At 42.1% G+C, this 25,398-nt stretch overlaps 1 protein-coding gene and 1 long non-coding RNA gene across 9 annotated transcripts in view; one reads left to right on the plus strand and one right to left on the minus strand.

The window, feature by feature from the left end:
- The window catches only part of LOC310706438 (organic solute transporter subunit alpha-like), a 29,247-nt gene extending 4,234 nt beyond the window's left edge, over positions 1 to 25,013 (plus strand). The window contains exons 3-9 of one of the 7 annotated variants that reach the window (XR_014525880.1): positions 671 to 744; positions 2,236 to 2,394; positions 4,517 to 4,628; positions 5,547 to 5,693; positions 7,366 to 7,471; positions 7,753 to 8,762; positions 9,177 to 10,629. Coding sequence is in view for 6 of the 7 variants with exons in the window: in XM_083502169.1 (XP_083358295.1) it covers positions 671 to 744; positions 2,236 to 2,394; positions 4,517 to 4,628; positions 5,547 to 5,693; positions 7,366 to 7,471; positions 7,753 to 7,919 (765 nt within the window). In the remaining variant the exon portion in view is untranslated. The other 6 variants (XM_083502169.1, XM_083502165.1, XM_083502166.1 and 3 more) reach the window with 6 other exon arrangements.
- LOC310706439 lies at positions 1,084 to 25,133 on the minus strand. Of its 2 annotated transcripts, XR_014525882.1 has the most exons (7): positions 25,007 to 25,133; positions 16,778 to 16,903; positions 15,098 to 15,427; positions 13,558 to 13,662; positions 7,694 to 7,866; positions 2,661 to 2,805; positions 1,084 to 1,280 (listed from the first exon to the last, which is right to left on the minus strand). It is a non-coding gene; the product is annotated as an uncharacterized lncRNA (long non-coding RNA). The 2 variants fall into 2 exon arrangements; XR_014525881.1 differs by lacking the exon at positions 15,098 to 15,427.
- Positions 25,134 to 25,398: the final 265 nt, after the last annotated feature.

Here is a 25,398-nt window from a genome sequence, read left to right on the forward strand (position 1 = left end):
GGGGCCAAATGTGGCCCTCCAGCCCTCTCTACCCAGCTGTTAAGAATTTCCCCAAGCGACACACACCCAGGCAATATCTCTTACTGGCGTTGCTCTCAGCTCTCTTTCAGTGATTTCATGTGGCTGGAAAGTGCTCTTGAAGTGTGTTAATATCTCTTGCTTGCTTGCCTGGATGGATGGAAAATAGAGAATGGTGTGTCTGCCCACAACCCCTTTTACCACACCCAACACTGGCATGTAACACCCAGAAGTCTGCGCACATAGGAAGGTGGTCCTCAGGCTGAAACAGGCTTCCCACTCCTGAGTTAAAACAATGAATAGCCAATGACACTCTGGATTACTGCTGCCAATCAAAATAGACAATACTGGCCTACTTGGACAAATAGTACGATAACTTACAATGCCACTTCCTATGATGCCACTTGGATAGTGGACTTCCCTAGGTAGGGCTTCTCCATCTGATGTTTTCTGAAGGAAAAGTTCTTTAGAAAGAGCTCTAATCTGATGTTCTGATCTGATGCCTAACTCGAGACTAGATAATATTGAATTGTGTCTAAATCTGAACTGAAGGGATATTCATTTAGAAGATAATAGATTCCCCCGCCCCCTGCCCCCAAATCTACTTAGTTAATAAATAGTTTTTGCCCTGAATGTTCCTCTCTCTTTCCAGGTGATTGCCACTACGTCATGTATTGGGATGTGGATTCCTCGCTCAACAATGTTTACAGATTTTACTGCAGCAGTGTATGTTTTCTCTATCTTTTTAGATATGCATTTACCCATCTGTTTCCATTTTTAGGCAAAATGTTTCCAGCATTAAGGAAACAAATAGTTATCTTGTATTTGTAGGAACAGCCCTTTTGTTAAAATAGAATCCTTTATCAGTTGTTGTTTTTTGCGTGAGGAGAATATACTGTTAACTCAGACTTTGATGATAGTGTAGAAACTAATAATGGCACCAACTAGATAAAAGAATGGAATGTTAAACGTGTGTGTGTGGGGGGGGGTGTATTCTTTAGTTTGTGCACTTTAAAAGTCCACAGACTCCTTTGACTGGCAGCTGGATTGAAACAGCAGAGCCCCTTTGATTTCTCAAACGTATTCTTTAGAGCAAGATTCTGACCTGTGAGTGGCATTTCACCAGTCTTTTCTAAATGGCACATTGCAGTTTCTTTTTTTTAACAACAACAAAAAAAAACTGCTGAAAAGAAGTACACCAATATAGGAAAATAACCCAAGTTGGAGATCTGTGTGATGAGGCTTGTCAGCTGTAACACATACTGTAAAGGAAGAGAAAATAGTTTGCATCCTTTACCTTTTTGTTCTTTTTTTAAAAAAAAGAAAACAACAACAGCAACCCAAAAGCAGCTGTGGGGGATGCAAATTAGACTGATGCAGTGGCCCTGAGGAAGGGAATATTTAAATCCCCCCCCCCGCTATTTCTCCTAAAATAAAGTTGTCTCACTCTTTCAAAAACAAGGTACCGTATTTTTCGCTCTATAAGACTCACCAGACCACAAGACGTACCTAGTTTTTGGAGGAGGAAAACAAGAAAAAAAATATTCTGAATCTCAGAAGCCAGAAGAGCAAGAGGGATTGCTGTGCAGTGAAAGCAGCAATCCCTCTTGCTGTTCTGGCTTCTGGGATAGATGCGCAGCCTGCATTCGCTCCATAAGACGCACACACATTTCCCCTTACTTTTTAGGAGGGAAAAAGTGAGTCTTATAGAGCAAAAAATTCGGTAGGTTTTTCAGGGAATGGCAACTCAAGGCATCCCAGTAGTTACTGCACCATGGATAGCTCCAAATGAACAACAACAACTTGCGCCAGCAAAGGCTGGAGGTGAACTGAGGTCTTATGAGTCCAATTCTTCCAGGCTCCATCCTTTAGGCCTGAAGACTGTGGCTCTTAAAGGGCCAACTCTCTGTGTCTGTACTGTAACCTCCTGAGTGGTGCCCTGTTGAGCAGCTATGCTACTATGAGAAGCCCTCAATTACCCTGGCAAGTCAAAACTGGGGGACAGCCCCTGTGAGGGTTCAGGCTCAGGCTCCGATCCACCAGCGTCAGCAGCCTTCTCCAATTCCTCAGCTAGCAGAACAGCAGACCTGGGCTCAGCCAGCTCTTCCTCTTCTGAGCTCAAGCCTGCAGCCATGACAGTCATGTGTGACAAATGCATAGACAGGAGAGCAGCCATGTAAATCTTAACATGTAGGTGCCTTTCCCTCCTTCCCATAGATTTTTTGCTATCGTCATCCACAAGTTCCTGCTCATGATGATTAAAGAATGTGGGGGTCAAAAACTATTCCTCAGGCACTTTGAGAACGACCACTTCAAGATAAGCACAGGCCCCTGCTGCTGCTGTTGCCTTTGCCTCCCACATATACGCATCAATAGGTGAGTTTCTCGATAAAACCTACCAGTTCTGAAGGTGAAGGGAGGGAAATCTGCAAAACATTTGAGTTGGAAAGGCTTTGGTATAATCAGAGTGTTGTTATTATTATTAAAGGAAAAGGGTGTGGTTTAAAGTCAGCACATTCACATCAGTTTTCTTACACTGACATACCACCTTCCTTCCATCCTGGAACCCAAGGTAACATACCCCACTAGGCAGTGTTTTGGTTTCAATCATATACTTAAAGGAAGCTCAAAGACAAATATACCTGCATATCTGGACCAAGTGCTGCCTTGGAATTCTTCTAGGATGCAGAGATTGGACTGCCATCTTTAGCAGATGCTTTAGCTCTGGATTCTCTGCACCGAGCATGGGTTTGGAGTAGATGGACTGCAAGATACACTCTCTTGGTCCTAAAACAAGAACAGATGTTTGCAATAAGTTAGTTGAACGGGGGGGGGGGGCAATAGACAGAAAGGCAACCTATCCTTCCCTCACTGATTACTTCTGTTTCCTCTCCATGTTTTTAGTCAGCATGAGTTAACATGTGACCGTGCTAACTTATTGGCTCCATATGGGCCACACGCAAAACCCTTGGTTAGAATGGAGGATCTAGACTGTGAAAAAAGATGTGGGAAATAGGTGGAAAGTCAGCTTCAGTGCAAGGGCAGCATTCCCTTCTGGACAACCTTCTGAGGGCCACATGCCAGTGGTGGGTGGAGCCAGAGTCAAATATGGGCGTGGCAATTAATGTAAATTGTACCTTTGTACAGCAGGCTAGTTTCTGCACACACCCCTCTCTATCCTCCACCCAGACCAGTGAGAGGCACCATCAGAGTTCAAGAACACATTTCAGTGAGGCAGAAATACCCAGGGTGTAACGTGGGACCGGTGAGCAAGGTGGCCAAGGAAGAGTTCCTAGCACTAGGTAGAAAGAACTGGAGGACCACATTTAGGCCCTAAGGCCTGAGGTTCCAAATCCCTCTTTTAAAACCACTTCCTTACTCTGATTCACCATCTTTGCGCCACAGGATTATTAAAATATGAATAATCCATGGGAGATCTGATGACAGAAACCAAGCCTTGTAAGCAGTGCTGGATTTTGAGCTCTCAAATTTCAGAGGCGCTCTATGTAACGCTAAAATTCGGTGCTCCGCTCTACAGTATTGTTGTGGCACCCCTTGCAGTGCGGCACCCAGTGTGGCCAAACTGGTTACACTACCCTAAAACTGTCTCTGAGGTAGCTGGGTATGTTTAGCCTAGAGGAGACTGAGAAGAGATATGATAGCCATCTTCAAATAGCTAAACAGCTGTCAAATGGAGAATGAAGCAAGCTTGTTTTCTCCTGCTCCAGAGGGTAGGATAAGAATCAATGGCTTCAAGTTACAAGAAAGGAGATTCAGACTAAACATTGTGATTGTAAGAAGTTTCTGACAGTATGAGCTGTTTGACAATGGAACAGACTCCCACAAGAGGTGGTGGACTCTCCTTCCTTGGAGGTTTTTAAGCAGAGGTTGGATGCCCAGCTGTCATGCTTGATCTAGTTGAGATTCCGGCATTGCAGGGATTGGACTAGATGAGATTCGGGGTCCCTTCCAACTCTACAATTCTATGATTCTATTTATTATTTGGTCCTTAGATTGACAGAGGGTAGAGATGTCACTGAAGCTTGCATGTTCTCAAACAGTTCCTTCGCTTCTTCAAGAAAGCAAAAAGAGGTGATCTGCCAGCTCATTTGTACACTCGTTTGTACTGTTTATAGTTCTGTAATTATTTGCAGGAGTAAAATTGCCACTATAATTATATCATTATTATGCAATTATGGCTGTATTAATTGAGCAATTATATTAAGCCAAAGTTCATTAATATAGCACAGAGTACATTAAATAGCAGCTTGCCTTCATTAATGAGAGTGTCTGAGGTGGAAAGAGAAGGAGGTTGGATATCTGAATAAAGAGAGGAAGGAAAGAAAGATGTAATGGGGGGGGGATTGGCGTGGGGTAGGGATATTTACTACTCAGATTGTCCAAGCCAAAAGCCCAATACGTGTCAGTGGATCAAGATTACTGCCTCAATCTCCTTTAAGATTATGAATTTTTCCTTCCCCCTTTTTTTATTTGGCAGGCGAACACTATTTTTACTGAAGCTGGGGACTTTCCAGTTTGCATTCCTCCGCCCTGTGCTAATGTTTCTATCAATAGTACTTTGGACCAATGGAAACTACAGTCCCTCTGATGTAAGCAGGGGTTTGAAGAATTTATTGAAAATTAACAGAGGATGATAAGAAATATCTGTACACCTAAAACTGTTTTGAACTAAAAAGTACCAGTCAGAATGTACCGTAGGCATAAATCACCATGGTCTTGCTATGCTATGACACAGAATACAAACATAGAATAAAAAGAACTAAAAAGCTCTAATAACAGTAGAAAACCAACTAAATATAGGTTTTTAAATAATTCAAAATAAATACCTAGGGCAGAGACCTTTCCATTCCACTGGAAAAGCTATTGAAACAAACATGTCTTTAGTTGACCTGCTTAGTTACTGGCAGACGCATGGAACAGAGCCAAACTACTGTAGGCAATGTTACATGTGTGATGGCATTTAATAGGGGGAAACCTCCAGGAGGCAAATGTGGCCCTCCTAGCTTCTCTCTGGCCCTTGGAACTCTCCTAAGTCAGACCCCCTCTCCCAAGCCACACCCCTCACAGGCCTTGCTTGTGTTTTGGCTGGAATTGAACTCTGATAAAGCCTCTTGCTTGTCTGAACAGAGCACAGAGAGTGGTGCATGTGTAAAAACTGCTTTACAAAGGTAAAATTTGTATTTGTTGCCATAACCACCTTTGCTCCCTGGCCCCAACCCCACCCACCACTCATATGTGAGCCCCAGAAGGTTGCTGGAAAAGGTTCCCTACTCCAGAAATAGCAGCAGGGAGGAGGGAATTGGTGTTGGGGAAAGGCGTGGAGAGGTTTTTTAACCTTCCCCACCAACTTGAACGTATTGATTTCAATAGGCCTGCTCTGAGGGTGGTGTGGATGCTTTTGGTGCTGCTGAGTGTGTATATGAGTTATACAAATAAGTTTGTTCTGGAAGCAGAAAAGGACCTGCTGTGGAATATAATCTATGTATCTGTTCAATGTACCTTTTCAGTTATCTCCCAACGGAGCTGCCATATGGATTAACTGCTTCATAGGTGTCCTTACTATCATTGCCCTGTGGCCAATTGGAATCATGTTCCAACGAGTCCGCGCTCTCCTTAACTGCAAGAAGATTATCCCTAAATTTGCACTTTATCAGGTGAGGTAGTTAAGACTACATTGCAGGCCTTCATTTGAAATGCTTCTGGAAGACAGCTCTATAGTCAGGTGTTGCAAACCTAAAAGAGGAATTCAAGATCAAAGACTTTATTACTTAAAGCCTTTGAAGTATGAAAGGTCTTCTTTGTAGCTAACTCCTTTGTGATAGCTTCTTTCAACATTTTTGGGTGACAATGGAGAACTGAGCAATATTTAGAGTTTTCAGTCTTCCTAAAATTTTGGGTGGTAAAAATGCAGCGCACACCGAGTTCCTTTTCCCTGCATGGAAGGAAGTGGTGTAGAACAAAGACATATCCTGTGATACAAAACTAAATCCCAGGGCGTACTTCTAAAGACCATGGTAGGTACTGGTAAAAATATGATTGTTTAAATGGTTTCAGAGCACCACAGTTTATTTTGTGCTGTTTCTCCTATATATGTCAACTTCAAACAGAGTAAACTCCATTGAGTTAAATGGGATCTACTCCCATGTCAGAGTGTGTAGGGGTGCTAATTTGTCCCATTGATGGAACCTAAATTCAGCTTAGTTGGACCCAACCCACAATTTATTTTTAATTGCCCCAATATGCAAAGGAGAGAGCTGGTGTAAAGGGGTGGACTGGGGAGAAGGAGTTCAGATTCCTACTGTACTATAATACTTTATGGGTGATCTGGTTTTAAGGCAATCAGTATCTTACTTCCCAAGAATGTTGGAATGATAAAACAAGCAGCGGGAAAGCCATGCATGCTGTCTTGAGCCACTAGGAAGAAGGACTGAGGAAGTGGGGGAATGTAACCAATAAATAAAAAACCTCACTTCTCTTCATGTAAGCGCATGTGCGCCCACACACACACACACACAGACAGACAGACACACAGACACACAGACACACACACACACCTGTTTCATTGGCTCCTGACACACTGTCTGTAGCATCCCAAACTGATCCACGCCCCATGGATCTGACTCTGCTGGCTTTTAAGCCTGGGCAGTCCATTGTTGAGTGTGCTCTTATAAGGTACTTTAGTTCTTCACTGCAAGGTGAACGCCATAGCAAGCAGCCACGCCTCCTCCTCTAGTGCCCCACCCAATAACATGGTGGACACAGGAGATGGCAGTTTCTGGGCTGCCTCTCTGCCTCTCAAGACAAATTTTCACAGTTTGAATCAAGTCCATAAAATTTGATAAGTGCAAGTACGTTCTTCCCACTAAGGTGGGAATATGCTGAGGGCATAATGCAGCTTTCTACAACCAGGTAGCCTCCAGATGTTTTAGTCCAACACATCTGGAAGACACCCTATTGGGGAAGGCTGGAGAAACAACAAAACATTACATATAGGAATGTGCAACTTGCCCCTCTCTTGGGCCATCTATTCTCTAGTTCACCCTTCAGGATTCTTCTCCATGGGCACCAGGTTCTTTCACCAGGAGAAAACATGCACTATGAGTATTCATCTTTCAACATCAGCCTAAATGTACGGCACCCTCCCCCTCATGCTACTTCCAAACAGAGAACCTTCTGTGGTGTCATCCCCCTCATGGGGATTTACCTCTTTATTTTAATTTAAGGTGGAAAATGTATATAGTTTTCATTGAATCACGTTCACTTTGCACTAAAATGGGATATTTTTTTTTTAGCATGACAGTTTTCTTTTTCTGTGTGTTTATATAGTTTGCCCTCATTTTGAGTCAGCTCCAGGCAACCATCATCAACATATTGGCTATGGAAGGGGTAATTGCTTGTGTGCCTCCACTTTCTTCTTCAGCAAGAGGAGCATGTAAGTTGCTTGGATTTCAGTTTCTATGACAGGCTAAAGTGGGTTCATTTCTATATTCACATATAATGTATTCCACCTCTGTAAATTATGTATTCTGCCTCTGCAGGGCCACTGTAAAAGTCCAACTGCCATTGAGATCATGACATCTGATGCTCCACGTAGCATTACCCATTCCAACAGTTGTCCACTACAAGAGTTTAATGAAAGCAAGTTTGAGCCCACCTTATTTTCATTCCTGGTCCTTAAACCTCTTGCTCTTTTGTTCCCTTTCGATTTTCCAGATATGGACCAACAGCTACTCATTATGGAAATGTTTCTCATAACTCTGATCTCACGAGTCGTCTACAGGAAAGGAAACGATGACCTGGAGCTTCCAGTGGTTTCAGACCAGGAAACTAAGGGAAACAAACAGAGCAGCAGGATCAGTGTGGAGGGCAACATTTTTTAAAAGTAAGCACCAGTAATGTAAGGGCTGATCAGATATTAACTGGGACAGCCAAGATTCTGACCAATACATTTTCCATGGCAATGTAATATTGGCACTAGTGGAATAAATCCACATGAGCCGGGCATTCAGGGCTGGGAAGTGGATGTCCAGAACTAAACTGATGCAGTGCGCATTAGCTAAAGGAATCATCCAGTGATGCCATGTTATGCTTTGACTTAATGAGGACTATTATAAGGAAAGCTCACAAGTGCCAACTTTAGCTAACTTTCCCATAATCATCTGATATTGTAAAAAAAGAAGTTTGTGATAAGTGTAGCTATTACTCATGATGGTTAAAGCTAATTGAGCCTTAAAATGTAGAAATGTAAAACAAAAATTGGACTGGAGAACAACTTATCTCCAAGTAGCATGGTTTAATTTTTACACAGGTGTCATAGAACAATGTAGCTTACTCTGCCGGAAAATTGTGCATTATATGGAGCCTTGTTCCAAATTCCAAGGTGTTGCATTAGAACAAACAAAAATGTATTTTCTGTTGCCTTTATGATGGGTAGAAGTAATGATTCAGATTATCTCAACAACTGTCATCCAAGTTTTACTACACACTGATCCTGATCCTGTAGTTGTGCATTGCTGTGGTGGCTCACAGAATGGCATGTGACTAATATTGGATGCCGAAGCAGCACTAGGATGTGGCAGAGAATAGGCAAGAAAAAAGAAGGGGCCAGGAGGTCAGCATCCCCTTCTTAGATGCCACCAATGCTATGAGAAGAAGCAGGAGAGTAAGCCAAAGAGCTGAGAACAAGCAGAGTTGCCCTAGGACAAATAACAGTTTGTTGAACTGTGCTTAGTATTTACCGTATTTTTCGCTCTATAACACGCACCCAACCATAACACGCACGTAGTTTTTAGAGGAGGAAAATCCGTAGGCATGCCACCCGTAGGCATTCCCTCCATAACACGCACAGACATTTCCCCTTACTTTTTAGGAGGAAAAAAGTGAGTGTTATGGTGCAAAAAGTACGGTATATCCCTGAATCAGTTACAGATAGGTAGCCGTGTTGGTCTGCCATAGTCAAAATAAAAAAATTCCTTCCAGTAGCACCTTAAAGACCAACTAAGTTAGTTCTTGGTATGAGCTTTCGTGTGCATGCACACTTCTTCAGATTCTTCAGATGTGTATCTGAAGAAGTGTGCATGCACACGAAAGCTCATACCAAGAACTAACTTAGTTGGTCTTTAAGGTGCTACTGGAAGGAATTTTTTTATTATATCCCTGAATGTATAACAATACAGTAAAAGAAAAACACATGCATCATAGTTTAAGTTCCTTTGTTCCTGGTTCCGTTTTGCCAGCCAGTAACATGGGAAAACCAAAGGTCTCACAGATCCTAGGGCTTCAAGGAACATGCAAGGAGCAGAGAGTGTGCATGAGCTAGTTCTGGTTCCCCCATTTCCATGTTGCACTCTGCATCATCCAGGGTGACTGACTGTGCTGGGGAAGCCTACTCTATAGAGGGTGGTTTCTGTGCATTTTAACACCCTGGGAAATCAGGGTTATGAAACCTTGGTTTTCCTCCACATATAGAGGTGGTTTTCCTGCTGGAGACAGGTGCTGATGATGGAGGGCAGAGCCCGTGTGCTTATGCAGCCGCACCATCCCACACATGTTGCTTTAAGTGCTATTCTGAATGCCGTCTTGTAATTTTACTCCCGGGCTCAAGAGGCAAGATCTGATTTATACATACAATCACTGACGAGGTAGCTACTTGAAAATGCAACCTCTCATGCAAGAGACCTGTGTGAAAAAGGTCGTTGCATCGTTCTGGCAAGTCTTCCAGACCTTGTTAAATCATAGTTTCCCATTATATCTGATCCAGGTTTAATCTCATGGGTCAAAACCAAGAACTGTGATTAAACTGTGTCTTAATAAACCCTATGAATGTCTCATTAGATTCACTGGTTTATGAGATCATTCTATTTTATTTATTGGCAAATTTCTATAAACCTCCAACATGTCATGGCAGTGAACAACATAAAATTAACAATAAAATGTCATTCATAAAACAAATAGAAAAGACTTTTACATCCTGCTCCTTTAATCCATAACCGTTGGTCATGCTGGTTAGAACAGATGGAAGTTGTATTCTAGCAACATCTGGGTGGGAGGTGCACAAGGTTCCCACTCCTGATGAGGGAGAATGAATAAAGAGGAAGTAGAACATCCCTGTTCTTCATCTAACAAATACGGTTTATTGGACTGTGCCCACACTAGGCCAAAGCTTGCTACTTATTTTCAAGAATCTTACACACAGCACTGGCAGCTCTCTTAAATTAGGCTTACAAAGAAATCCTATGCACACTTATTTGGTAGCGGGCCCCTTTGGGACTTTCTTCTGCATAAACATGCATAAGATTGGACTGTTAAAGAATCATGTAGGGGGCTCAGATGTGTGAGAGATAACAGATCCTACATCTTTAACGGTTGTGTAGAAATCCGAATGTCAGGAGGTTTAGATTGCCACGCAAGTTACGCTTGCTGAAATTCACTTCTTCACACAACTCTTCAAAGTGCAGGAGTCCCTTCCTCTCTTCCTCTTGCTAGGTAGACACTATAGTTTTCTGGAGATATTGGTGTTGGGATAGAACTAGTGTTGACTGGTGGGTTGAAACACATTTTTTTCTGTCCCACACAAGCTTTTTCTTTTCTTTTCTTTTTTGTAGTGCTTGAAATGCATGTAAAGCCTGTGTGACCAGCTACTGTTAGTGGGACTCACTTCTCTCCCCCCAAAAAGAATATCTGCACACACAGTCAACTGTACTTCTATTATAGGGAAGGGAGAGAAACTTGGGTCAGTTTGCATTTTAATGCAAATCTACCTACACACAATTAGTTTCCAAAATCCATACTTTCCAAATTATGCAATGCAGTTCTCCAGACAAAAAAATGTGTATATTAGGGGAAGGTGTGCATAACAATGTATGTATTAGTGAAAAAAAGCATTGAAAGTGCTTCTAGTTGGGAAAATTGCATCCAAATGTGTATATTAAGGGAAATACACCTTAAAATGCTGGTAATTTTTGGTGATGACTTTTTTATATTTTTAAGACAGAAACTGATACAAAAATGTGGTGAACTGAATTTCAGACTGTGAAAATGAGAAAGAGAGAGAAAGTGAGACTGGCAGATCCATCCATCCTTATTCTGTTCTATCATCTTCAGGTCTGAAGAATGATCAACTATACACCTCCTTTTAGAATCACAGTCTTGGCTGCTTCATAATAGCACTGGAGGAATAGAAGTATTGAGTACTGACTTTTTCTGCAGCCGGATCCTAAGTATGTATACTCAGAAATAAAAGGTACCCCTGCCTGTACGGGCCAGTCTTGACAGACTCTAGGGTTGTGCGGTCATCTCACTCAAGAGGCCGGGAGCCGGCGCTGTCCGAAGACACTTCCGGGTCACGTGGCCAGCGTGAAGAAGCTGCTCTGGTGAGCCAGCACCAGCGCAGCACACGGAAACGCCGTTTACCTTCCCGCTATAAAGCGGTACCTATTTATCTACTTGCACTTTAAGGGTGCTTTCGAACTGCTAGGTGGGCAGGAGCTGGGACCGAACGATGGGAGATCACCCCGCCACGGGGATTCGAACCGCCGACCATGCGATCGGCAAGTCCTAGGCGCTGAGGTTTTACCCACAGCACCACCCACGTCCCATAATACTCAGAAATAGGTCCCATTAAATTCAGTGGCACTTACTCCCAAGTAAGTGTGTGTAAGATTACAACCTTGATCGCCTCCCCTCGCATTTTGGCTGAAATCACTTAGATGAATATTTGATCTCTTCCACATAACCCTATCACATTCAGCCAGCAAAGGGAGTGAGCTAATTGTTAAATTCAGTTCAACAAGTTCCTCATTAAGAACAAATTACCCGAGTTTGAAATCTGCTAATTTTCCAATCAGGGTGAGTGTTTGCACTTGTGATTTGGAAATAATTACCACAATGTATAACATCTGAACCTATGTGGAGCCTAATGAGAGAGGGATTCATTTCTTTGGGATTAGAAAAAGAGCTGAAGTGATTTAGGTTGCTGTATAGCTTCTTTCATGAAATACACATGTGAGCCTCTCGTATGCTCAAGAACTTTCAGAGACTGTCCCAGTGATTGCTTCAACTTACCTTGATTCTGTATTTAGCTCTGTTCCCATACTAAAATGACTGATTTCAAGAAGGTGCTAAAATGTTAAAAAGCATTCAAAAAATTCAGGCCTGTTTTAGATGCTCTATCTGGTTTGCGTCATTGCAATTCCAAATATGGAGATGCTCATTTGTATTATACCTATAATGCAAATGAGACTGTATGCACTTCCTTTACAGGAAACAAACATTTGTTATGCTCTTAGTTTCAATCACAGATTTTTATGAGTGCAAACCAGGGCACTGTATATATGAAACCCAAACCACAGCATGGTAATAGGTTGATGGTACCAGTGCTGCTGGCGCTGTGGGTTAAACCACAGAGCCTAGGACTTGCCGATCAGAAGGTCGGTGGTTCGAATCCCTGCGAGAGGGTGAGCTCCTGTTGCTCGGTCCCTGCTCCTAAAGCACGTCAAAGTGCAAGTAGATAAATAGGTACCACTCCAGCAGGAAGGTAAACAGCGTTTCCATGCGCTCCTCTGGTTCGCCAGAAGCGGCTTAGTCACTCTGGCCACATGTACGCCGGCTCCCTCGGCCAATAAAGCGAGATGAGCGCCACAACCCCAGAGTTGGCCACGACTGAACCTAATGGCCAGGGGTCCCTTTACCTTTAACGTTTACCAGTGCTACTATTAGGTAATTTTAGACTCTGGACTTTATGGTGTTGTAGTGGGAGGTGACTCTTACATGGCAATGTGTATTATTTCGCTTAGTTGCCTCTGAGGCTCCCTGCAAGGCTCCCCCCAAAGTTGATGGGCACTGCCATTCAAATGGTGTGCAAATGCCGCATCATGTGATTATGTGGGGTGGAGCTTAGCTGCCCCCCCCCCATTTTATTCACATTGACATCCCTGTTTAATAGAATTACTGGTAATTTATAGTCTTCCAAGGAGCTGCGTAGAGAAAAAACCCGCAAGGTGCAGGTTTGGCTCCCCACACCCACAGCCACCCAAATTCTCCACCACGGCATAGTGATGTACTGCTGAGCTGGTGTGCGAAGGCTCATGCCTTTGCCCCCAGCTTATCGACTTCTGGGAAACACGTGGCTGTGTCACTGTGGACAAGCAGGCTGCTAGACTGGGTGGACCTTTGGTCTGGTCCAGCTTCAAGACTCTACTTGGCTTCACAGAGTGTAGCATAAATAAATGCAGAGAAACGTTGTGACCGTTATACAGCCATTCCAGGTAACAAACTTATTGCTGAGGGGGAAAGCTACCATTGCCTGAAGCTCCTTTCTAAAACAGAAGCTAGGCTTGGGCAGTTTCTTTCCTCTTGCAAAGCTAGTACCCACTGAATGAGGACCAACACCAGCAATCTGCCTCCCCATGTCATACCAAGATCCAAATATCAGCAGTGCAGTTAGATAATTTTTGACTCTGGACTTAATTACCTGGGGTGGGGGGCTCTTTAGATAGTAATGTATATTGTCTCACTTACTTCAAAATATACTGTGTTTGGAGGTCCTCTTGCTCATTCTGCTGTGTGGCCCAGGATGCTGATCCTAAAGTCCTCCTCCTGATGGTACCATGGCCAAGCATTCATCTAGAGATAAAAGAGGGCAGGGGAGCAGTAAAGTAATTTTGGCATAACTAAAAGCTGGCAGTATTATTATTATTTATACCATGGCATATGAAAAAAAACAGCCTTTAACAGGGTTGGTAGCATTATTATTACCTACCTCATATCAGAATTTTCAGGGAGTTTAAAACCTAGCAAATTTGTGTTGTACCTGATGGACCATTTATAGTCAGGCTGACGGAAACAGTGTTGTGGTTTCATGAAAAGAGTTTGTTCTACTGAACACGGCACTGCGATTGCGCAATTGCCACAGAAACGCCGGGACGTATTTCTGCAAACCTACCAGTATGCCCAGTGTGTGAATTTCAGAAAAAGGAACACATTTCCTAAAAGTTCATCTCCTTCTCTAGTCTTGCCCCTTATCATAAGTGGCAGACAATTACTTGGTATATAGGAAAACGTCAGATGTAATATTTTTTATTATATTTAAATTAATTATCAATCTAATATTTTAAAATAAGACATGATACACAGGTGGAATTTTGGTGTGGGCTGAGGTGGTAAAGATAATATCTGATGTTTACTATCTCCTTTTTTGTGATTTGTAATAAATCCTATAAACCAAATGAAGTTAGGTTTGTTTGTTTTTTAACCACATTATAAAATACAGTAGTTTGGATCCAAAGATCTTCTGATAGAAGCAGCTTCCTTCCGTGGAAGTTCTCCTTCGTTGGGTGGAGGAAGATTCCTTCTCTCAAAGGAAAGGAACCTTTGGCTCCAGACCAGTGGGCGATCTTTGTTCTATAGAACGCGACCGATCACAGCTATGCTTTGTACCAAACAAAGAGATGAGACGCCTGCGAAGCTGAGCCTTGATAATTTTGTCGTGCTGATTGTAAATGGAATATCAATATCATAGGGAACACAATTACCAATCGTACACGTGCAGGCCTGTCAAGCAGCAATAGTGCTGCACGAGCAGCAACTCTGAGCTCGCCTATATAGTCATGGAGATTTCTCTTGCAATTTCCTCCGACCCTCAGTTTTCCTCACTCATTATCTCTGGATTGTTTGTTGCTCCTTGGATTCAGCATTCCAGTTCCATTATCTTTTGTCTATTGCCCTGTTACCATGAGCCTACCTGCTGTTGTCAATGGCACTAGCAGCCACTACCCCTGTACTATGTACAATAGAAATCTTTCATATGTGATTTGGTTGCTCTGGATACAGGCAGTTTGCTGTGTGCTGGGTCCTTTAGAGCAATAAATTAAAGTGCTTCTTTGCAACCTTTTCCCTTTCCTATTTTTTTGAGAAGAGTAAACATTCTCTCCGTGGCTTTATATGGACAATCCAGCTTCAGCAAACCCCCTGCACTGGCTATATAGATACAGATTACAAATATAAGCTTCACAGATGAATGAGCTGCAATACAATTCCGGGGGCAAGGAGGGCTTCTTACTCCTTTTCATCCAGAGGGGAAGATTTGGGCGCAACAGGTGAGGAGAACCAATGGCAATTATCCTCAAGAGACAATTCAGAATTCTGTGATTGATGAGTCCAGCCCATTTTGTGTCAAATGCATATTCATATTGTAGATGTGCATACTGAATATGCAGTCCAATCCTATGGATGTCTACTCAGAAATTAGTCCTGCTGTTTCATTGTAACAGCAATCTGTGCTGCAGTTCTGTCTTCTCAGAGTTGATAAGAACTGCAGTTTGTGACAATGGAGACAGAAGGTTGATTTCAGGTCTTCTTCTTGATCGTGCAGGGCATTCTGAAGTTTAGTCTGGAGATGCGAGAACATAAGAAGAACCCTCTGGGTCAGATAAAAGGCCCATCTAGCTCTTCATCCCATGCTCACAGTGCCAACCAGATGTCCAACTATTTCTGTGCTGTATCTCTGGCAGAGCCGTTCCAAGAGTTTTTGGTACCTGAGGCAGACCCTAAAATGGTGCCCTCCCCCCGCCACTTGATAGCAAAGGAGGGCTTAGGGAAGGTCTACACTAGGAACAAGCAGTGAAAGAAAGATTGAAATCAGGATCTGCTGACCCGGTGGACCCTGCTGCCTGAGATGGTCACCTCACCTTGCCTCATGGGTGAGCTGGCCCTGATCTCTGGTCTAAGACCAACAACTTTTCTTAACTACAGGAGAAATGTATGTGGTTCCTGCGGCAAAATAAATGGTCACTAGATGGCACACTAAATTCACCGTTATGGATTTCCTCCCTGCTCAGTGTTTCATCTGTTAATAAGGTTTAAAGGCAGAAAGGGGAAGGAAGTGAACATACTTTATGCTTTGTTTTGCTTTAACTGATCGTTTGATGGTTTCTGATCAATACACAGTTTTATTAATCCTGGATGTGGGAAATCAAACTGCTACCCCTGTTTAAGATTTTTCAACAATTCGTTTTCAGTGCTGTCTGGCTCAAAAGAAAGCTTCATTCTTTACAACAGGGTTCCCTCCCAACTAAGCATGTATAGGGTTGCAACCTTTGTTGCTTTTTATATTGTAGGGCAGTTTGTAACTGTGGCTTAAGGACTCTCTGAATCAGTGACAGGTCCAAATCTTCCCACTTGGTACTATAGAATCCGTTTGACTCACTTTTGGACTACAGAATAGGATATAGCATGAAAACCCCACCCCTTTATGGGGTGGGATGTAAGTTTTGAGCAAAAATCAAAACAAAATCTAACTCAAGTTTTGTAGAATGAGGAAAAGACACCCACACACTCATAAAAATTCCAGAAGAAAAATATTAGCGAAGTTGTTTTTCCCCATAAAAAGTTTGTTTCAAATATGTCACGTTAAATGGTTTTCTATCTAATAACAAAATTTTGCAGAGAAGACATAATAATCTTAGACTTCAGAAGTTCACAATACTAACTTATTTCAAATCAAATTAATACATGCCAAATATGAAAATACAGCACATACAACTTATAATCAACATCTTATAAAAATTCGTGTAAACCTCAAAAATGTTAATATCAAAACCATAGCTGCTTGGGACACAAAAGTATAGAACATCACACCATTGGGAAAATTGGCATTTAAATTAAGAGTACTCAGAGGCCAACGTGAAAAAACACACATTTATTTGGATGCAATTTATTTTGGTACAATTTTGTAACTTACGTTAATATTCAGGGACAATGGAGCTTTCCACCTCCAGCTTTTTAATGGATCTAGTTGCTCTGAGTTTCTTAAATTCTTGTTTTCCTTTCATCATTTCTCCTCCTTGTGTGGCTCTACATCCTGGAACTGTAATATGAAACAAAAAGATTATTTAATTTTGTTAGAGACATTTTAATTATCATACATCTGAAATGATCTCCAAAAGATAAATTCTTACTTTAAATCTGCACTGCAATTGTTTTTCTTTTATTATGTTAATATTTTTCAGTTCGTTTTTAGCACTCTATGTATTATGGACCTGATATAATATTATAACTCAATAAAAAGAATTAAACAACCCCTTTCCAAACCCACAGCTGCTTAATTAACTCTCTTCTTTATGCCTTAAAAAATTGTAATGGTAAAGAATCTTGGCAGATTTAAGGTGACAAAGCCCCTTCAAATTCATATTACAAAATGTGCATTTTAAAACAGTAGACAGCTATTATTACAACATGACTGTGAACATTTTCCCCGTCAACTCTTCTTTTCAGTTACAAAAAGAAATATGTAAAGCTACAAGCTTTAAAGACGTATTAACAGTTAACTTAAATATGAAAGCATGTCTATCATGCAGCTTGACAATGCAATCCTACACATGTCTACTCAAAGGAAAGTCCCATCAAGATCAATTTGACTTAGTTCCAGGTAACTGAGTATAGGATTGTAGCCTAAATTTGTTTGAGGCAGGCAATTGCCTCTGGTAAGATATTTAACATACTAGGCATATGCAGTGAGTGCTTTTTTTAAGGGAAAAAGGGGGCCAGTACTGCATACCTTTGAGTACCCCCAGAAAAAGCACTGTATATGTATGTGAATAAATTTGCTAATATTGCATGATGTTTTTGTAGGACATGGTCTTCACATCTGTTTTTTGGCCTGAAGCAATATAATGTACCATTTAAATCCACATGGGGACAAATCATCACCCCTTTGGAGGAAATGTGGGAAGGCTTCTTTTGCTATTTGTAAAAAAGTGTACAAGGAGCTGATCATAAAACAAGCCCTGAGCTAAGGGAGAAGACAACAGAACACAGAGCAGAGATCCCTAAACTTTTGAGACTGGGAGCACATTTGGAAATCTAAGAAAGTGTTGTAGGAACCACAAAATACCCATTTCATTGAAGAAAGACTGGCAATGCACTCACCTTCCCACAAAATATATAACAGGAAAATATATCTACATTCTCCCTTAAGGGAAATAAAACACAGTGTTTTATTTATGAGCCAGTGTGGTGTAGTGATTAAGAGCGGTAGACTCCTAATCTGGTGAACCGGATTGTGTCTCCGCTCCTCCACATGCAGCTGCTGGGTGACCTTGGGCTAGTCCCACTTCTCTGAAGTCTCTCAGCCCCAGTCACCTCACAGAGTGTTTGTTGTGGGGGAGGAAGCGAAAGGAGAATGTTAGCCGCTTTGAGACTCCTTCGGGTAGCGATAAAGCAGGATATCAAATCCAAACTTTTCTTCTTTTTATTATTAGTTTCCTAAATGAGCTTCTCAGAGACCCAGTAAGGTTTTTCCATCTCAATTTCATCTGGTGGACCTCCAGCCTCTCATATACACACATAACTAAATGTCTGTTTCATCATAGGACTTCCAGCATGGCCCTTTCCATTTTTATAAGTTCTGGGTTGCCTCTGGACTTCTTGACCAGTTGTCCTTAACAGAATTTCCACTCCATGTCTCCACTTTTTGCCCTGTCTGTCTCCTGTCCCTTTGGTTTTTCTCCCCAGACTTGCCTCTGCCTTCTTCCAAGCAATTCAATATGGCTGGCCATTCAAAAGCATCTAGCTTGGTGAGGGAGAGGCTTATTTTGGCAATAATATAATGGGACTATTTAATAAAGGGTGGCTCATCTGTGGCCCTCCAGATGTTGGACTCCAGTTCCCTTCTGTCACTGTCATCATGGCCAATTATCAAGGATGTTCATCTTCCTGCTGATTGTAGTAGAACCTGTAACCTTTAAGGGGTTCCTTAGTAATAAAAAACAGCTGGAAGTCAGCTTGCCCAGCCCTGCCACAGCTTCTTCAAGTCTGTGCACCAGTATAATCTTTAGTGGAACCCCAAGTTAGCATCCTGCATCAGCTTGGCTCCGGTTGTAGACAAGAAATGACCAATTTTACAAAGAAATTGGTATCTCTCATGAGACAGAAAAAGAGGCAATGTCAATGCCAGTGAGAGAGACATGGGTAACATCAGTGGTGGCTGGTGCCATTGGGACTGGTAGGTTGGAAGGTAGGGAGACCAACAATGGATGTAGCCAGAGTCAATGACAGGTAGAGCCAGCTATTTCTAAATTTGTCCTTATCATTCTCCCTGTTGAGTTTTACCAGAGGCAACACTGAGACCAAGGAATTAGGAGGATGCTGACATACAGTGACCCCCCGCCCCTGACTGAAAGAAAGCAGGGCTGGCTGAGAGTACAAAGAGGTTGGTAGGGGTAGTGCCCCATTTGCCCTAATGGAGCAGCCTCCCCCAGGAACAAAGTCAGATGTATATGGTCACTTCAGACATCACCTGTTTAGTGAGCATTCATTCTGATTTATTTGCAGGGAGGTATTTGCAGGGAACTATATGATGCTGTGGGTGGCACTGTGGGTTAAACCACAGAGCCTAGGACTTGCCAATCAGAAGGTTGGTGGTTCGAATCCCCGCAACGGGGTGAGCTCCCGTTGCTTGGTCCCTGCTCCTGCCAACCTAGCAGTTCGAAAGCACGTCAAAGTGCAAGTAGATAAATATTTACTGCTCTGGCGGGAAGGTAAATGGCGTTTCCGTGTGCTGCTCTGGTTCGCCAGAAGCGGCTTAGTCATGCTGGCCACATGACCCGGAAGCTGTATGCCAGCTCCCTCGGCCAATAAAGCGAGACATGTGCCACAACCCCAGAGTCGGTTACGATTGGACCTAATGGTCAGGGGTCCCTTTACCCTTTACCTATATGACGCTGTGTCAGGCCATCGTTGTGTCACACTTCCCAGCACATTTTCTTAGCACTTTCCTTATCACAAGAAGGAAGTGGGTTTGCTGCACAAGAGTGTCAAATCAACTTTAATTGTACAACCTGAATGTGCCAGTATTGGATTGAGCCCCACCTGAAAACAGGAATAGTCTGGAAGCACCGTGTGCATCCTTGCTAGTGTGGGAAAAGGTATAGCTGTACTCCAGTTCTTCATTTTTCCAGACTTTGAGTACCACTTATCCAAACACAAGAACATTAGGCAGAAAATGAGAGGTGTCTGGCAGTGGCTACCCTCCTCCTAGCACACATGCAGAATAAGGAGAAGATTATACCTCTGTTTCCACCCCTTTACAGTATTCACTATATTTTTCATGTTTCCTGCAAGGAGTACATCAACATGGTTGTGAGCATCCTTTTTCCTCTCCTTAGTGTTGTACTAAATTTGGTCTTTACTGTGACAGTGGAAAAGCTATAAATAAACACAAGCTATTAGCCATTTGCGCTACTTTAGATTTGCTCATTTTCAAAGCAAACACCACATCTTCCCACCTTTAATCCTGTTTTGTTTGGAATAAAGAGACTTCTAAGCTTTCCTTAGCCGGAGAGGCAAAACGGTTTGAAGTTGTATGTCAGCTGGATGTTTCAGCTCGGAGTCTGGAGCACGGTGATTAAAAAACACTTCCATGTTGTGTAGCCATTGAAAAGATGGCAGGAGGTGCATTTAAATTATACTGCTTAAAGGCTCTGTGGCTCTTCTGCCTCTCCATAATGCTAATATTTATATTCCTGATGACTTTTCCCTTTTCTAGCAATTCAGTTCTTAGATAGAAATAATGCAAATCACTTAGACAAATTATGCTTTTTAGTTAAGAAAGTGAAATAGGAAACAAAAGGGAGTGGACAGAGGATGCTTTAATGTGGCAGGCTGAACAGTGAAGCTGTCTTCAGCAACTGAGGGTGAAATCTACAGGTGGCACACAGCCAGCAGAGCTTCCGGCAAATAGTAGGGCATATATGACTTAAATAAAGGGGACTTTGGGGGCTGAGCTTCCACAGGATAGTTAGACAAAGAACAAAAATATTAATCATTTTCATTTAGTGTAGACACAGTGTGATGGTCTCAATTATATCAAATTCGTTCAGAGCAAGAAAAGGGAAACTGGATGTGAACTTTCACCTTTGGTACTCTGTACTCCTCCTGCTTCAAGACGAATAAATGTGCTAGTGTTTGCAGTGTGTGTGTGTCTGTCCAGAAAAGAGCAAAATTAAGGAACCTCACGCACTTTTAATAAATATTTGCATTTTGCTGCATATCCCAGAAGAGCTACATGCTCCTGACTTTACTAATTTGGCAGGAAGCCCCAGATCCATGGCAGAGTATCAGCAAATAGTGTGTGTTTTTAAAGGTCACAGCTATCAGAAAAAAGGTTTACATTGCAAGTTTCTGTATGTTTCAATGTGTTTTGTAATACAGAATGTAGAAATTAGACAAGAATTAAAATCCACCCTGACTGGGTAACTGGATAGATATTTAGTTGGCGATAAAACGGATTTTAGATGCAAGCATTTGGAGGAGAAAAAGTCACTGGGTGTCAAGCAAGCCAAATGAATGAAAGTCATACCTAAATATGGATTTAGTAGCTCAAGAAGCTCCATCAGATAATGGTATTCCAACTTCCTCCCCGCCTTAATCATTCATGCATTGTAAATATTTTATATCACCCTTCAATTACATTCCCGAGGTAGTTTGCAAAAAAGAACAGAACAGTTGAAATGTAAATTTTATATCTATATATTTCTGTGTAAAGCAAGGCTAACTCTCTGTGTCTTTCACAGAGGTGCATCTAGGCTCCCTTGTGCCCTTAGCAAGGAGCTGTATGGGTGCCCCCTTCCCGTGTTTCTTGTGCTCCTCTGCAAAGGCACCCACAGGAGGTAGAATAGCATGTCTAGCCACCCAGAGCAGCAGAGGAGCAACCTGCCCTGAGGAGCAAGTGCCAGGCAGACAGGACTCCCCGAGCCAGAGTGGAGAGCCATGCTTTTTTGCACCCTCTTGGGCCTGTGCCCTTTGTGGGGGTCAACCTGGTTAGCTCCTGGATACACCCCTGCCCTTTAAGAATCACCTCTCCATCAGAGAGAAGCCAGAAAGGCAAATAAGCTGAAACCTTGCTGAATACACAGAAGGAATTGTCAGGAAGTGAAGAGAGATTTAGCCTCATGTTTACTCATCTTAAGAGCTATTTCCCTATTAAGAAAGGTCATCCTTCATACGTGCTGGATCTGGAAAATCCCAGGATCGTATCCGATTGGATATTCACATCACTTCACTTGTGGGTGACTAAACTCCTCCCTGCCCCCCCACAAGAAAATTACTGTTTGCATGCTCTCTTGTTCATGCATGCGTGGACTGAAGTGCAAATTCATTCACTTTGAAAATCTCCTTTAGCATAAAAATTGGTTTGGGATAAAAGGCATTAAATCATAGAAAGAAATAGCATACGTTTAGATTGGGGTTGTGGTTATTTGTACAACACAGAAACAACCAGCATATGGAGTGCACTGAATGCACACTAAACTGCACTGTGTACACAGTCTTTAGTAACACAGTGAGGATGGTGGCAGTGTTACTTTTCCATAAATTACACAACCTGTACATCTCAGCGGTCCTACACCTTGCAAGGAAGGCAAGAGTGTCTGCTCATTACATAAGCTAAAGCCATGAAGTCACACAAGCAGCATAAAATACGGTAGGTCATAAGATAAGATTAAAATTGCATCTAAAAAGGCCAGAAATATGGATAGGCCTGGCACCAAAAGATCAATAGGATCCTACCATTAGAACAGAGTGAACACTTAGGGCATTGGGTGGAGGGTGGAAAGCGGTGGTGGGATGTTAGAGGTCAGCTCTCTCTGTGATGATGAAGGCTACTGTCCTGTCACCAGTGTTTAAATAAGATTCAACTACCAATCATCTTTTGTATGTAGAATCCTGTTATTCTCCTGAGTCAGCAAACTGTATTGGGTCCAGGCCAATCTCTTTGGGGAAAGTCATAGAATCATAGAATCATAGAGTTGGAAGAGACCACAAGGGCCATCGAGTCCAACCCCCTGCCAAGCAGGAAACACCATCAGAGCACTCCTGACATATGATTGTCAAGCCTCTGCTTAAAGACCTCCAAAGTAGGAGACTCCACCACACTCCTTGGCAGCAAATTCCACTGCCGAACAGCTCTTACTGTCAGGAAGTTCTTCCTAATGTTTAGGTGGAATCTTCTTTCTTGTAGTTTGGATCCATTGCTCCGTGTCCGCTTCTCTGGAGCAGCAGAAAACAACCTTTCTCCCTCCTCTATGTGACATCCTTTTATATATTTGAACATGGCTATCATATCACCCCTTAACCTCCTCTTCCCCAGGCTAAACATGCCCAGCTCCCTTAGCCGTTCCTCATAAGGCATCGTTTCCAGGCCTTTGACCATTTTGGTTGCCCTCCTCTGGACACGTTCCAGTTTGTCAGTGTCCTTCCGTAACTGGGACACCACTACTCAAAAGGCTTTCTAATAGCTTCTCATAGCTTCTCATAGGTACTTGCCTCACCTCAGAGAGTAGAGGAAGTCTTCCAGTGAAGATTCCAGTTTACAAAAAAGAGGCACAGAAAGATCCAGGAAACAACAGATCACTCAGTCTGACTTCGATACCAGGGGAGATACTAGAGCAAGGTTTCAGTTTGTAAGCATATTGATAACAATGCAGTGATTAGTAGAAGCCAGCATAAAGGTAAAGGTAAAGGGACCCCTGACAATTAAGTCTAGTCATGAACAACTCTGGGGTTGCGGCGCTCATTTTGCTTTAAAGGCTGAAGGAGCTGGCATTTGTCCGCTTCTGCAGACAGTTTTTCCGGGTCATGTGGCCAGCATGACTAAGCCTCTTCTGGCAAAACCAGAGCAGCGCTCAATAATAAAACCTGCCGGACTAATCATATCTCTTTTTGTGGGAATTATGTTGATGTAATTTATCTTAATTTTCGTGATTTAGATGAAGGGCTAGAGGAGATCCTTGTCAACTTTGCAGATGACACAAAAAGAGGAGGGATGAAAATAAACTTTGAAATGATATTGATAGAATGGAAAACTGGTCCAAAATCAACAAAACAAAATTCAACACATCATCTGGGATGAGGTGAGGTAGTTTATGTATAAAGTACAGACTTACAGGTAGGCCTGAAATGAGAAAGGGTTTTTTTACTGTGCATTTATTATTATTTTAGCTGTAGTTTCTTCTCAGCAGCATCCTTCCTATCTTTCAAGCACCATAGGCAAAAGGATAAGTGATTGAAAACAGTGATGGGTTTTTAAGTTGGGGGAGCGTGAATGTTGGCATTGTCTCCTCTCTTCAGAAAATGGGCAAGAAGTGATCTCCTGGTGGCTCTTATACCTTTTGACCATCTATTGCTATAATCCAGCTGAAAAGAACTGTACTTTTCCTAGCAGTTTTTCTTAGAATATTGTTCAGAAAAATGAACACTGTGAAAATATAATTTGTAAGAGACAGATGCTCCAGATGGGCAACTGTATAATTCCCTGGTATCTTGTTTCTCTATCTCTTTTTCTGTAATTTTGTAAAATGCAGTTTCAGACCGTAATTCTTTCTTCTTGGTCTGACTCTACTCCTTACACGCTCCACCCCCACCCCCAGGTTACTGGTCAGTATTGTTAACTTTTCAAATGTATTTTCTGTTCTCAATATTTGAGAGTCTGAACTTGATGATTCTCAAGGGGAATGACAATAATTCTAAGAACAACCTTTTCGTCAAGATGTTATGAACTAAATGTTTCAGCAAGAGCTGGAGTAAAATGTTCAGCACTTGCTCCTTGTTTTCTGATCTAACCTACAATTCAACCGCTTTGACATCACCCTAAAATTTATTACTCAAAGTTTATTACATCAGATGCCAACTGTCGGCTTGCAAGGCCACCAAGTGCTTTATTAGAAAGAAGAAAATATTTTCTTAAGAGCTTACAGATGGCAAGTTGACATCCTGAATGTTTGGTTCAGAAAATAATTAAATAATCCTGATTATTTAACTACAAAAAAGCATGACAAGAAACTTTGTGCCTACCTAGCATACATTTATATATAAATTATCATAGTTATGAAATGTTATGTTTGGGGGCAGGGATAGCACAAGAATAACTCAATATATGCTGGAAAATCTGTACCACACAATAATTTTAACTCACCAATAACATGAACTAGGGACTGCAATCCTATGAAAACTGACTTGAAAATAACCCTCACTGAAATCAGTGAGATGCACTTATGAGTAACCATTTGAAACTGGGTTTTTCTTCTAATTTTTCTTTTGAAATAAAGCCATTCTGTGATTCCATTATGCCAGAGTGTCCTTGTGCAAGAGTAAATACCAGTGTAGTTTAAGCATGTTCTTATCAACAGTTCAACAAGACCCACAGAAGCATCAGTGAGTGATAGCTCTGCACAGAGCCTCTTCAGATTTTTATGGTGAAGCATATCATAGGCTGAGTCTAGGAAGACTAGATGGGCTCCATTATGTGTCTCCCTCCCATCCGTTGGCAGGATGAGGGTGTAGTTCTTTGAAGAAGGAGATGTAGGT

The sequence above is a fragment of the Podarcis liolepis genome, assembly GCF_965112155.1.
Source record: "Podarcis liolepis genome assembly, chromosome: 4".
NCBI classification, from domain to species: domain Eukaryota; kingdom Metazoa; phylum Chordata; class Lepidosauria; order Squamata; family Lacertidae; genus Podarcis; species Podarcis liolepis.